The 12,864-nt window shown below is 37.5% G+C and overlaps 2 protein-coding genes across 3 annotated transcripts; one reads left to right on the top strand and one right to left on the bottom strand.

Annotated features, from left to right (window-relative positions):
• Positions 1–1,610: 1,610 nt before the first annotated feature.
• Positions 1,611–3,686, bottom strand: insl5a (insulin-like 5a). The gene is made up of 2 exons (XM_042512516.1): positions 3,515–3,686; positions 1,611–1,759 (listed from the first exon to the last, which is right to left on the bottom strand). Exons 1-2 carry the CDS (start codon positions 3,684–3,686, stop codon positions 1,611–1,613), a joined length of 321 nt encoding a protein of 106 aa, XP_042368450.1.
• Positions 3,687–8,322: 4,636 nt separating this feature from the next.
• pars2 (prolyl-tRNA synthetase 2, mitochondrial) lies at positions 8,323–12,789 on the top strand. Of its 2 annotated transcripts, none has more exons than XM_042482963.1 (4): positions 8,323–8,459; positions 10,032–10,368; positions 10,958–11,203; positions 11,304–12,788. In XM_042482963.1, exons 2-4 carry the CDS (start codon positions 10,045–10,047, stop codon positions 12,183–12,185), a joined length of 1,452 nt encoding a protein of 483 aa, XP_042338897.1. In that variant the 5' UTR covers positions 8,323–8,459; positions 10,032–10,044; the 3' UTR covers positions 12,186–12,788. The 2 variants fall into 2 exon arrangements, with proteins under 2 accessions (XP_042338897.1, XP_042338902.1); XM_042482968.1 differs by lacking the exon at positions 8,323–8,459 and adding an exon at positions 8,555–8,626 and having other exon boundaries at positions 11,304–12,789.
• Positions 12,790–12,864: the final 75 nt, after the last annotated feature.

Raw genomic sequence — 12,864 nt, 5'->3', positions numbered from 1 at the left:
AAAGTTATTTGGGCTAATAAAATTAACAGATTTGAGCTGTGCAGTTAAAATAAAGTTTTTAACCAGATTTATTCCTGTGGAGATTTGATGTGGATTACTCTTGGGTTGCATTTAATTTATCACTACGAGGTGATAATGATTGGTGCCATTTAGCTCCCGCATTAGTTTGGTAACATTTTCTTTCAGTCATGTCTTCATCTAGTTGGACAACATGCCTGACAGAAAGCTGTAACCTTCTGGCTGAAGCCATCAGTGCAACAGTCACTGCAGCATTATCTACAGAGGCCCACCACACACATCCCCCATCTTGCATCTGTTTTAAATTACCACTATACTACAGCATACACATCTTTCAGCTTGAAAGTCACGTTACAGTACAAAATTCTCCATCAGTCTGTTAGTTGCATCATCCAGTTAAAAAACTAAACAATACTTTTCCAGATTTTCATCTCTGTGCGGAATTTGTCCTGCAGTAATTCATTATTGCATGCCGAGCATGCAGTAAAAGGTGGGGCATCTACAATGATAGTACTGAAATGACGTGTTGTGCTGAGTGTCAGTTACCTGTATTAATGTTGAGAGGAGAGCAGGGAGTGTGTTTATGTGTGCTATAAGCCAGAATGCTTTTTGGTTCTGTACCATTAACCTCAAACACATGTGCAAGCTGTTTGTACAGTACATAACAACGCTAAGATGAACTGAGAAACTTAGTTTGCTTCTTTCCAAAACCAATAAAAGTTATAACTGGATGTTTGTGTTTTATTTGTTTTAATTTGTCCGTCTCACGACTGCGCCTTAATGCAGTCTTTCAGCGGAGAGAGCATGGCTGTGGAATCTTGTCTTAGATTTTTTTTGGAGTCAATTTTTGCCTTTTGTTGGATATTTGACAGTCAAGAGTTGATAGGAAATGAGGGGAGAAACAGAGGTGGACACAACTGGGCACGTTCGAGGTTGGTATAGAGGCCACCAGCGTGCTATTTTGTGACCTTTTTTTATCACATACTGATGTCTTGGTGATCTTATTGACTCTGGCTTTGCTTATGTATTGTTGTGTATCTTTTGTTCAGGACTGCAATTTTAAAAAGATGTGACACCTCACAGAATGTAAGCCCTATGCAAGAACATTTATTTGACAAAAACAGCAAGAATACAGTACAGTATCACGATAGAATACAGCTCAAATTTCCTATAAATTCATCAAAGCAGAGAGGGAAATTTTGCAAATCTGCAAACCTGTGGATTCTGGCTACATACAGGACAGAATCAGGGCTGAGATATCTGTCCTCTCTGAGTGGGAAGTGATATAGTCCCTGAGTGCATTTAGTTTCCTAATTCTTATAGGTTGATATATGTTTTTAAGGTTTCACATATCTCCAGCTCGGGTTCAGAAACATGTTCACAGACGTGGTCCACACTCACATCTGCAACCAGTTAAAGTAATAACTCACAAAAAATATCAAAAGCAATGAGGAAAATTGTGAAGCATTATTGTACATAAAATATTGATCATATTGTTTTTAAGCATCTTTTGATTCAGATTTGGTTTCTACTAAGGCAAGATGGGAGAGAGCAGAGTCCTTTTGGAGAAAGATTAGAGAAAGGATCCAGTCTCAGCAGAGGAAGGTGAGGTCGCTCTTCCTGCAGCCCACCTGGCAGCACACGGTGGTCAGTATGTTATTAATATCCCGTTTGGTCAACTCAGAGCCGGGGTTGCTGCTGCTCAGGCTCTCCAAACTGGTCTGCTCCCCTGTGGGCAAACCTGGAACAACAAAACACAAAAAAATGCTCAATAACCAGATTCACACACACTTTTACATATGTTAGTTTCCAAGTAATTTTGTCACAGTTGTTTCCAACAGAATAATGAATGGCTGACTGTTTTCAGAGCAGTCTTGTGTAATTGAGGTCTATGTTCCCATTAAATAAGGAAACTCTAAATGACTGCTCAGATTAACTCTGAGCTATTTGTCTTCTATAGTGTCACTTTACTCTTTCTAATCAGCTCGACTGATAGGCTAACTGGGTTTGTTTGTGTGTGACAGTCAGATGGGAGGGGGGCTGCTGCCAGGGGAACAGACCGCTGCAGCATTTAATCATGTTATGTAGGATCCTCAACCCTACATATCATGTAAAACAGCAGACAGTGTCTCTGCACAGGGGCACCTGTCTGCCTGCACACCCACTGCACTGCAGCCGCTGGATTAATAGCGTAAAATGTACACTGAATCACAGTAGTGGAAAGCTGCAGGTCACTTTCAGATACAGGAATCCTGTTTAGTTTTATAACTTTTAAGTTTCAGTCTGCAAGGTTGTATCTTAGGTGTAATTTAATAAAGAACTCAGCAGTGAAGTGGGTTTAAATTTTGATGCCCGAAAGATTGAAAAAAGGTTGAGATCTTAAAGAATCTTTTACAGAAAGCTTAAAAAGAAATGCATAAATAAAACCATGCAAACTGCAGTATTCATTCATATAAAATGTCTGCAAACTAAGCAAGGACACCACACTTTCTCTGTGTCTTTACCTGACTGCTGTACAGTAGTTCATTTTAACAACCCTATAGCCACCTAAACTGAAACTGTTAAGAGGTTTTCATTCAGGAAGTCTCATTGAGATTAAGAAATGTTTTGTGAAAGGAAGAAAATTAGGTGTCCACATAAGCACTGAGCTCCTATTCATACTGATCTTGTTGCTTTACTTCATTGCTTAAAACATATTTTTGTGGGAAAGCTTTTTATTTTAATGACTTACTTATACATATCTAGTGTGAAAAATGTTGTGTTTTATGTCCTTTTGCTGTGTGCAGATTTTTATCTTAGCTCTTACATTGTTTTATTTATTTTAACAGTATATTTCTTTGTTTAATTCATATGCACTTTGTGAAGCACTTTGTAACTTTGTTTAGATAAGTGCTATCAAAATTAAGTTATTATTATTAATATAAAGAGATCATGCGATTTCATTATAAGTAATGGGCAAAATCCACAATCCGCAATTTGTTCTGAAATGTATCCCAGTGTGTTTTTCTCAAGTTAATATGAGGCTTCAGCAGTTTAAGGTAGTTTATTCAAGTGGATATCTATAAAAGTTTGGACTTTTTGGTGTGAAATTCCCGTTTCCCTGTGGAGCTGCACTGGAAGAAAAGTAATAAAAAAGAGGAATTTCATACTAAAAAGTATAACTTTTTGGAATATATAGATTTGACAGCTGAAGCCTCATATTAACTGCAGGATTTTATCCCCCATAACATTAAAAACAGACCACTCAACAGCCAATAGAATGTGCTGTAATGGTTATATTGAATTTTGTGTATTGTTGTAGGACAGTCTAGAGAAATTTTGAACATATCCTTAAAGGCTACATCCACACACTTAAAGAAAAATCATTTTTATGCTATTTTACATTATACACTTGTTTTATAATAAGGTTTATCCTGAATGAAGAAAAAAAGTAACTGAAAATAACCACTGACCACTATGTCTGTGTCTTTTTTAAGAATAAAAGAAGTTGTCTCACCATCCATGTCTGAATCACTAAGGAATCTTCTCCAACGGGAGCCTCCGCAGGTGTAAACGACAGCCCTTAGGAACTCACGACCGCACAGCTTCACTGCCTTCACCTCCGCTCTCACCTGGACCACACACACCACTGCACACAACAGCAGAGGCAGAACCCCCAGAGCTCGCATGCTGGATACCTGACAGAGGTTTCTCTCTTTGTTCCTGAAACTACCTCAGCTGCTCTGTCCTGTTTTCTCCTGGTTACCTTGTCTATCCTGTCCTCTTTCTTGATCCAGTGCTTGCATCTCTCTGTGTTATATACCATCCACTTTTCAGTTCATCAATGCTGAGTATCTCTTCACTTCCTCCCTTTAGCCCATCCCAATCACACACAAACTTGACCACACACACACAGACACACACGGTCTTCACTCTGTCATGACAGTCAAATCATTTTATGTTTCCGGTCATCTCTAAGAGAGAGTGACCGCCATCAACATTTTACAGCCTCCACCTGAGAATCACATTAAACGAGTGCAGCCTCCTCTGTGATTATGTGATTTAAGGCTGTGATTGCACTGACCTTCACTACACCGCATGGCTAATTAAGTGATGCAAAGTGATTCCCAAACAGATGTTTCATGTGTTTACAGCACTCTGATGGCCTTGTTGCGTTTGTCTTTATGAGCAGTTTGGGCCGTGCAAGTGGGAAATGTCAATGTTGACAATCCCATCATGCAGGTCATTACGGTGCTGCTGATGGTGCGATGTGATACTCAGTGACATCTCAGTTCCATCATAAACACTGGAGGTCCCACTTAGGATGTCGATAAAATTATATTATGTTTATTTGGATGTGCTGTGTGGTCATCCCCATGGCAGCAGAAAACAAAGATATTAAAATAGAAACGACCACATTTACTAAAAAATAACTGTCTATTCGTTAGATGCTTTTTATTTTTGCTGATTTTTTTTACTGATTTCTAATTAAAAAAGAATGACCTGATTGAAGTTTAGCTGATGAATAGAGCTTAACCAAACGTCTCTAAGAACTAACAAGACTTTGCTGATAAAATAACATCTAACATGGTAATTTCTTTTCTTTTGTTTTAGTTTGCTGTTTTCTATTTTCAACTACTTAAAACCTGAGCAAATTGGCTTCATATCAAATAAAAATCATGTAAGGCATTGAACAATTTTACAAGAAATTACCCACAACAGGCAAATGATTAGTAAAAAATAATTTTAAAAAATGCCTGAAAATTAACACACACAAAAGAAAAGAAAAATGTTAAAATAAGTAAATAAATAAAAGAAAATTAAAAAAAGAGAAATGGCTTGAAAGAAAGTGCCAAAATGTAAACGTTTTAAACTTTAAATAATGAATTATAATTTAATAATCATTTTTTAATATTTTTTATCTCTCTCTTTTTATTTATTTATTTGTACTAATTTTCAGTTTTTTTCTGGCCAGCTTAACCTAATTCTTGCAATTTTTGGGACATCTCTTTTCATGCTTTCAAAATAAATCAAACCAATTTGCTCAGGTTTCAGAGGTTAAATGCTTGTGTCAGGCGTTTCAACATCAACATAAGAAACTGATACTGATACAGGTTTCGAAGGGTTAAGACTTTTACTTTCTCAAGATATTCTGCACCATTTTTGCTGTTTTATCTCCACCAGCAATAATTTACTGACTCCTTCCACAAAAAATGATCATAGTATTTGAGTTCCTGAACACCCTTTTTACAATAGTCTGTTTATTCAGTGACTTGGTGTTGTTTCATGTTGGTGACATTATAAGTCGGACAGATTGGAGAAAGCTCTGTCAACAAGATGGCACTGAGTCATTAGCATCATGTAACTTTATCACTGCATGCACAGCCACCATAGACATACAAGATGAACATAAGATAAAAGGTTTCAGTGTGTAACATTTTTAGGCCAGATATTTTGGCAGAAATGGAATATAATATAGTATGTGTTGTTTTTTCTTTAGTTCAAATAAAAATCGTTGTGTTTTTGTTTCCTTGGAATGAGCCGTTTATATCTACACAGGTAGTTGGTCCGCCAAGAGCATCGAAAGAACACATTTCTGTTTTTTGCTGTTTTTTTTAATGTGAAATTGCCTTATTTAGTGTTTTTGCCAATTTTATCACCTGGTCAGTTTGTTATAGAGGGAGACCTCTGTGGATAATTCAGCTCCTGGTAAAAATCTCCTGCACAATGAACACTGAAGGAATTCTAAGCAGGAAAAAATTCAGCTGGTTGCAATCTACACCGCTAGATGCCATCCCCCTAAATCTTACACGCTAACTCTTAACGCATAAAAAAATCCATGACATCTGACACTGTGTGATATGTTAAAAAGCTCTGCAAAAATTGGGCCTTGAGTTGGAATTGTTTTGTCAGACAAAAACAAAAATGTTCATGATCTAATTTTTGTTGTTGTTATCATGCAGTATCAGCAGACACAGGTTTATTAATTTAGCCTGACAATGCCTGTTGGATGTGCTCTGACTTCTATTTTTTTGTTATCTTGGCAAAACCATAAAGAAAATCCAACCAATGTCTTTTTAAAAATGTTTTATGAAGCACTAGTGTTTTATGCTGATGGTAACTTTAATTTTTCAGGAACGCTGAAACACAATTCTATGATATGTTGTTGATATTGTTTTCATTGCAAAATTTAATGATTTTAATAGAGAGAAAACAGAATTTGTGTTTCACCACATCTTCCTTACTTGGCTGATGAGCATTGGTGGCTGAAATCAGAGCCTCTATCATCATAATGAACTTGGTTTGGTCCGACTGTCCTGATTACTGACTCATAGGAGGCGTAGAAAATGACCTGAAATTACCTTTAAGGGCTCTAAATGATATACAGTTACCATGATGATTGACATAATTTCTTATGACATTTAACTATGTAACTAACACATAAAAAAGAAGTGCTTCTGTTTATCCCTTAAAATAACCTCTAACTGACCTTGTTTGTTCATATTGTATGTTGAGCCAGATCAGTGATATTTGATTTGACTTCAAACATCAGTTCAAGATCAATGTTTAACAGAGACATGACAAAAAGCTGATTAAAGCAAAGTGAGCAGCAGCTGCAGTGAAGCAGGGAAGGCTCCCTCCCATCACAGTGGGAAGTTGTTAGCTTTTATCAAATTATAAAGCTCCTATATGTTTTCAGTATTTGGCCATATATCATGATTGAATTTGAGACGTTAATTATGAAGATTTGAAGGTCAGTGATTGTAAGTGGGGATTATTTTAGCATCAGTAAAATTTACAAAAGACTATGATTCTTTGTTCAAAAGTGTAATCACAGTAAAGTTTGAGTTAAGTCTAGTTGAAGGCAAACATATAAGAGAGGGATCATAGATCATAATCTTACATTCTAATGTATGATGTAGTATACAATAGAAAGCTACACTATGCCAAAATTTTACACTGCATTTCCCAGAAACCCCCAACTAAGTCTTTCTAATAGTAACATTCTGATAATTACTATATAACCAAACAGGCAAATATGATGTTTGCAGATATGATCTGTCCTAATGGGATTGTTTGTTATCTCACGGAGACACACGGTCGCCCATTTCTCTCAGAACCAAGTCTTACAACAACAAGAACCTCTAGAGTCTAGTCGAATGGATGAAACAGGCACAAACCTAATTGGCTTGGGTATACATCTGTGTGTGTGCGTGTGTGTGCATGCTGCATGTGTGCTCATCTTCAATCAATTTGTTACCTGCAGACTGAAAAATGTCCAACACAGTGTCCACCTGAAGAGAGACAGAGACGCTGTGTTTGCTGTGTGGGCCGATCATGATGTGTCTGTGTCATTGACTGACTGAGGAAATAATGGTTTCAAATTGCTGATATAAAACACTATAAAGCCGTAAAAATGGCACTAACAGAGGCTGAAGTACAGTATAATGTCAGCAACAACGATTACATTCTATAGTATAGTGCATTTAATAAAAACTCATCAATTGTACCAAAACAGAGTGCACCCTATACATATATAGGTCGTTTGTTTGGTTTCAACAAATTTAGCATTGTTTTTAAGGCACTAACAGTAACAGCAAATACAGTCAAAAAAAATGTAATTTGTGTCCTCTTTGTCTCCAGTTTTATAGCCTGTATAGTCTGCTCTTATTTGCTTTTAAGTTTTGTATTATTTAACATGTAATGTACACCTCTATCATAGGAAATGTTATTATGTTTTGTCCAGCCATATATCACACCTCTTCCTCAGCAGCTTTACTTTGTTAGCCCACTCTTTCCCACACAGATGTCTTGAGCTGATTGGGTCAATTGTCCATCACTGTCCATCGTCCATCACCTTTCAATATAATGTAGTCCATCACAACAATCCGTTTAAGGGACTGTACTTTATAAAGTAGAGTAGAGGGTAGTTGAGTGTGTTTTTTTTCTTCTTCTTTCAAATAGCTTGACCCTTTGAGCTGCAAAAAAACCTCCCTGGGTTACTGGAGGAAATGCATGACCCTCCCTCCACCAGAAATAATTATTTTTCACAGTTTCTGGACATGATAAATGGTGGGATTTTGGAGATTTTCAAAGAAAAATAACCGACACGACCATTTAAAGTTGAATATTCCTCCCCTGAGTCAAATTATAAAAACATAAATCCCTCCCTGGTGCTTACAAATGTATCTGAAGTGCCCCCTCCCCCGTCATAAATAACCAACAGTCCCTAACTGAAAACGACCACCACAGTGACGGCATCTGTGTCGTGACTCCTCCGCACCTGCGGGAGGCGGTGTAACATCACAGCGGCGACTTCCGGCCATGTAGAAGAGGAAAAGCGTGCTGCTGCAGGGACCTTCAATGTTTTTCAGTCTCTTAGCTTTTTAGAAATGAAAATTTTTACACATTTCATCACATAATCGACTCGGAAAAGTCCAACAGCAGTCGGCGGTCCCGAGGTTAGCTGTGTTTACTTTTTCTGCGTACGTTGAGTCGTTTTGTGCTAACCGAGGAAGCTAAATTCAGCTAGCTAAACTGTCCATCACCCTGCCCCGATTCATAGTCAGGACAGGATTTAGTGACAGGTATCTGTGAACTGTCGCTGCTGTGGACACTTTGGACATCTGTATGTATCATCCATACTGTCAGCCAATACTCTGTAATCGTGTAACGGAGATGCAGCGTATTCCGGTGATTACCTGTATGGTAATTACTGAGTTTTGACGACCTTGACTTCGATGATTGAACACTTGCTTGCACTTCATGCCTGTAACTTTAAGATATAGCATTTAGATAATGTGTATTTGTATTAGAGATGGAAGAAGTACTCTGATCATTTTACTCAAGTTAAATACATATAGAAATATATTATAAAGGCTTTAAGAATCATACTCATATAAAAGTGCATTGTTATTATCATATTATATTGTCCACAGTGTATAAAGTACATATTTTCCTCTAACATTATTAAGTAGAAATTGAAGAAAAAAAGTGGTTGTACCTCAGAATTGTGTGTGAGCACAGTTCTTGAATAATTACCACGTAATAAATATAGTATATACATATTCACATATACATGTAAGTGTCCTATTCATATCCTATATTTATACTGTGTAAAATTCCTGTGCAATATCCTACTGTGCAATATTTTACCACTGACTATGCAAAAATATTTTTAGGCTATATTTCTATTCTGTGTGTACAGTAAATGTACTACATATGTGAACTTCAGTTATCCTGTCCAACTATCAGTCATGGACATACAGTATCTGTATGTCTTTATAATAATAATAATAATACTTTTTTCCTCCTTTTTTCTCTTTCTTTTTTCTTGCTTCTGTAATGAGTGAGTTTCCCCACTTTGGGATTGATAAATTGTTAGTTTATCTCTTATCTTTAAATTAGTTACTTAGTTTTATAACCATCACTGATTTTAGGGCTGCGTACCATTATTGCTGTAACTATACATTAACCTGGATCGATATTTCAATTCAATGATCAGTCATTCAGTATCATTGATGGAAAAGTAAAAACATCAATACATATTGTCATCTTTAAGGAATGCCTTTTGACAGCAGCTAAGCAGATAAGAAAAAAAACATTTCTTTAAATTTACTTATATTTCATCATATGATCACAGGCCCCTGACTTGAATGTAATCAAAATTCTATCATAGCAGACTTTATGATATCAGCAAATATCATGTAGGTGTCCACATTATTAATATAACATCGTATGGTGACAGAAGTTGTGTTTTCCACCCCAACTAACCATTATTTTCATTATTGACTAATCTGTTAGTTTTTTTTTTTTTACTGACTGGTTTATAGTATTGTATTATTTATCAGAAAATGTAAAAATTGCTCATTACAGTAGCTCTGAGGCAAAGATAATGTCTCCAAATACTTAGTTTTGTCTCAGCAAAACTGGAAAAATGACTCAAATGATTGATTGATGGTTAAAATGTTGATAATATGTTCTCATTATGTGACTAATAGTTCCACCAATAACTGACTTTCCTCATCTAATAGGTCCAGATTTACCATGGAGCCCATAATGAATCAGATTTGGCCAAAAGTCTTCCGGCGGCTCCACAGAACCTCACTTCTTCCACGGAGGAACCATTCAGGATGTGCTGAGCCTGCCGCTGTTTCTGCCTCCACCAACTCCAGACAAATCAAGCCCACACTCCTGGTGTCCCGCCTCTACCAGCCCTCAAACCTGCGTGATGTGGGACAGGACAGCCGGCTACAAGGCGAGATGACTTGTAAGAGTCAAAGGCTCATGCAGCAGGCTGGGCTCATCCATCCATCAAACCCCGGTTGTTACTACTACCTTCCTGCCACTGTCCGCTCCATGGAGAAGCTGGTGAGACTGTTTTTTATTAAGGAAATTATACATGTCAGTTGAGCATGGTAAATCTGGTATTCTCATGTCCACAAGCAAATATTTTGAGAAGAATTTTAAATTTTCTGACATGAATCTGCAAAGATTCGAACACAATCATACGTGTGTTAAATGTTGTTGATGTTGTATAACTTTCATAATTAGCCTTTCAGTGGGAGTCATCGGTTCATTTATTTAATTTTTTGTTAATTTCTGGATTTTGCTGTGTTCTTCTTTTTATTAATACTTAATTGAAGTAAAGTAAATTCATCTTGTGAGATTAATTCATCTCAATAATTTTTTATGTAAAATGTAATTGTTTTTCTAATTCATAGGAAAAGAGGTGATTACAGCCGTGAAGAACGGTATAATATTGTGTTGCACAAACCTGTGTTCTTGTCTATCATCTACTTTCAATCATTTGATTTATTTTGTGTCTGCTTGGGGGCCTGTCCACAAGGTTGTGGATCACTCATTAGATTATAACTGTGATTAATTTGTAGAAGGGATTGAGTGTAAATATTCTCATTTTGGTCTTGAGCATGCAATAACTTTTGTCTTAAATCAACAGGTGAGAGTAATTGACCAAGAGATGCAGGCGATTGGTGGGCAGAAACTGGACATGCCCAGTTTGTGCTCAGCTGATCTCTGGAAAACCAGTGAGCGCTGGGACTTGATGGGAAAGGAGCTGTTCCGTCTGAAAGATCGCCACGGAGCTGACTACTGCTTGGGTCCCACACACGAAGAGGCAGTGACGACTCTGGTCGCTCACCAGACAACTCTCTCCTACAGGCATCTGCCTCTGCTTCTTTATCAGGTAGTTTTTATATTGTTGCCAAAAGCATCTTTGTTGTAATAAGTTACAACTTTTACATCTGTTTTTTTTTTTTTTTTTTTTTTTTTTTTTTTTTTTACAGATCACTCGCAAATTCAGAGATGAACCAAAGCCAAAGTTTGGTCTGCTTCGAGGGAGGGAGTTCTACATGAAGGACATGTACTCATTTGATGTGAGTGAAGAAGCAGCGTACGAGACCTATGAATCTGTGCGTCAGGCGTACACCAGGCTCTTCACCCGGCTGGGACTGCATTGTGTTCAGGTGCAGGCAGACACAGGAAACATTGGCGGGAAACTCTCCCACGAGTTCCAGCTGCCAGCAGACATTGGCGAGGACCGACTTCTGGTCTGTGGGAAGTGCTCCTTCTCTGCGAATGTAGAGACCATGTCATCAGGCGGAACTGACTGCCCACAGTGCAAAACTGGCACACTGGTAGAGTCAAAGGGTATAGAGGTCGGCCACACATTTTACTTGGGTAAAAAATATTCTCATATGTTCAATGCCTCCTTCAACAATGCCCAGAGCAAGTCTGTTATCGCAGAAATGGGCTGCTACGGACTTGGGGTAACTCGCATTCTCGCCGCAGCCATTGAGGTGTTGTCAACAGAAGAAGGGATCCGCTGGCCAGGCCTTCTTGCTCCGTACCAGGTGTGTGTTTTACCCCCAAAGAAGGGCAGTAAGATGGATGAGGCAGCAGTTTTGGCTGAGGAGCTGGTTCACACTTTGGGAGAGACTCTGCCTCGTTTGAGAGGTGAAGTTGTCGTTGATGACCGCACACAGAAGACCATTGGGAACAGGCTGAAGGATGCCAGCAGACTGGGCTACCCGTATGTTATCATTGTAGGACAGGGAGCTCTGGAGGAAACACCCAGGTTTGAGGTGATCTGTCAGCAGACAGGTGAGGCGATGTTTCTCAGTAAAGATGGACTCTTGGATGTCCTCGGAAGAGTGGAAACTGTATGAATAACAACTCTAAATGTGGATATGAATGTGTTTATGATTCAGTCAGTGTGGTGGTGGGAAAATGAAATAAAAGCCTTGTGTGTGGTAAGTTTTTTTTTTTTTTTTGAGAGGACTGGAGGATTTCTTTTTCCTTTACAATGTTATAAAGGTTATAATGTTAAATGTTATAAATTGGCTTAAATGTCACAACAAAAGCTTTATAATGGACCTAATGATATTAAATTGCATTTGGTTACTTAAATCTCATACACAATTCATTTGTTTTTCTGTCCCCATGCAAATAAAAACATAAGAGGTTATCAGAATTAATGAACATTTGCTGTCGTGTTTTTATATGCTTTTGGATCTGTAACATACTGACCTCTTAGTACGACTCAATGCTGACATACGGCGAATGCTTTAAATAAAGCGTCATGAAAGTGAAGGAAGAGCAACAAAAAAAATCACATATTCTAGTGATGGAAGAAGTACTCAGGTCCTTAACTTTAGCAAAAGAAGCATTACAGTGATATATTAACACCCAAATGCAAATAAAAATATACAAGTAGTAGTTCAAAAATAAAAGTCAATTTGCAGGTAAGCCACATTTAAGAGTTATGTTTTTTTCCTGATGAAAGCAACATTTTTTGGTAATGGTAAAAGTCCATTTTAACCGCTTTATATACAAGTGGTTTGTTTT

Source organism: Plectropomus leopardus, chromosome 3, assembly GCF_008729295.1.
Source record: "Plectropomus leopardus isolate mb chromosome 3, YSFRI_Pleo_2.0, whole genome shotgun sequence".
NCBI classification, from domain to species: domain Eukaryota; kingdom Metazoa; phylum Chordata; class Actinopteri; order Perciformes; family Serranidae; genus Plectropomus; species Plectropomus leopardus.
The sequence above is the reverse complement of the archived record's forward strand: the minus strand, read 5'-3'. Positions and strand labels throughout refer to the sequence as shown.

What these genes read in the sequence shown, in the direction of transcription:
- insl5a (XM_042512516.1), bottom strand. Translation starts at nt 3,686, where the DNA reads ATGCGAGCTCTGGGGGTTCTGCCTCTGCTGTTGTGTGCAGTGGTGTGT. An exon ending in TAGTGATTCAGACATGGATG is followed by an intron (nt 1,760 to 3,514) that starts GTGAGACAACTT and finishes TTGTTGTTCCAG; the next exon opens with GTTTGCCCACAGGGGAGCAG.
- pars2 (XM_042482968.1), top strand. Translation starts at nt 10,045, where the DNA reads ATGGAGCCCATAATGAATCAGATTTGGCCAAAAGTCTTCCGGCGGCTC. An exon ending in TCCGCTCCATGGAGAAGCTG is followed by an intron (nt 10,369 to 10,957) that starts GTGAGACTGTTT and finishes TTAAATCAACAG; the next exon opens with GTGAGAGTAATTGACCAAGA. An exon ending in TGCCTCTGCTTCTTTATCAG is followed by an intron (nt 11,204 to 11,303) that starts GTAGTTTTTATA and finishes TTTTTTTTACAG; the next exon opens with ATCACTCGCAAATTCAGAGA.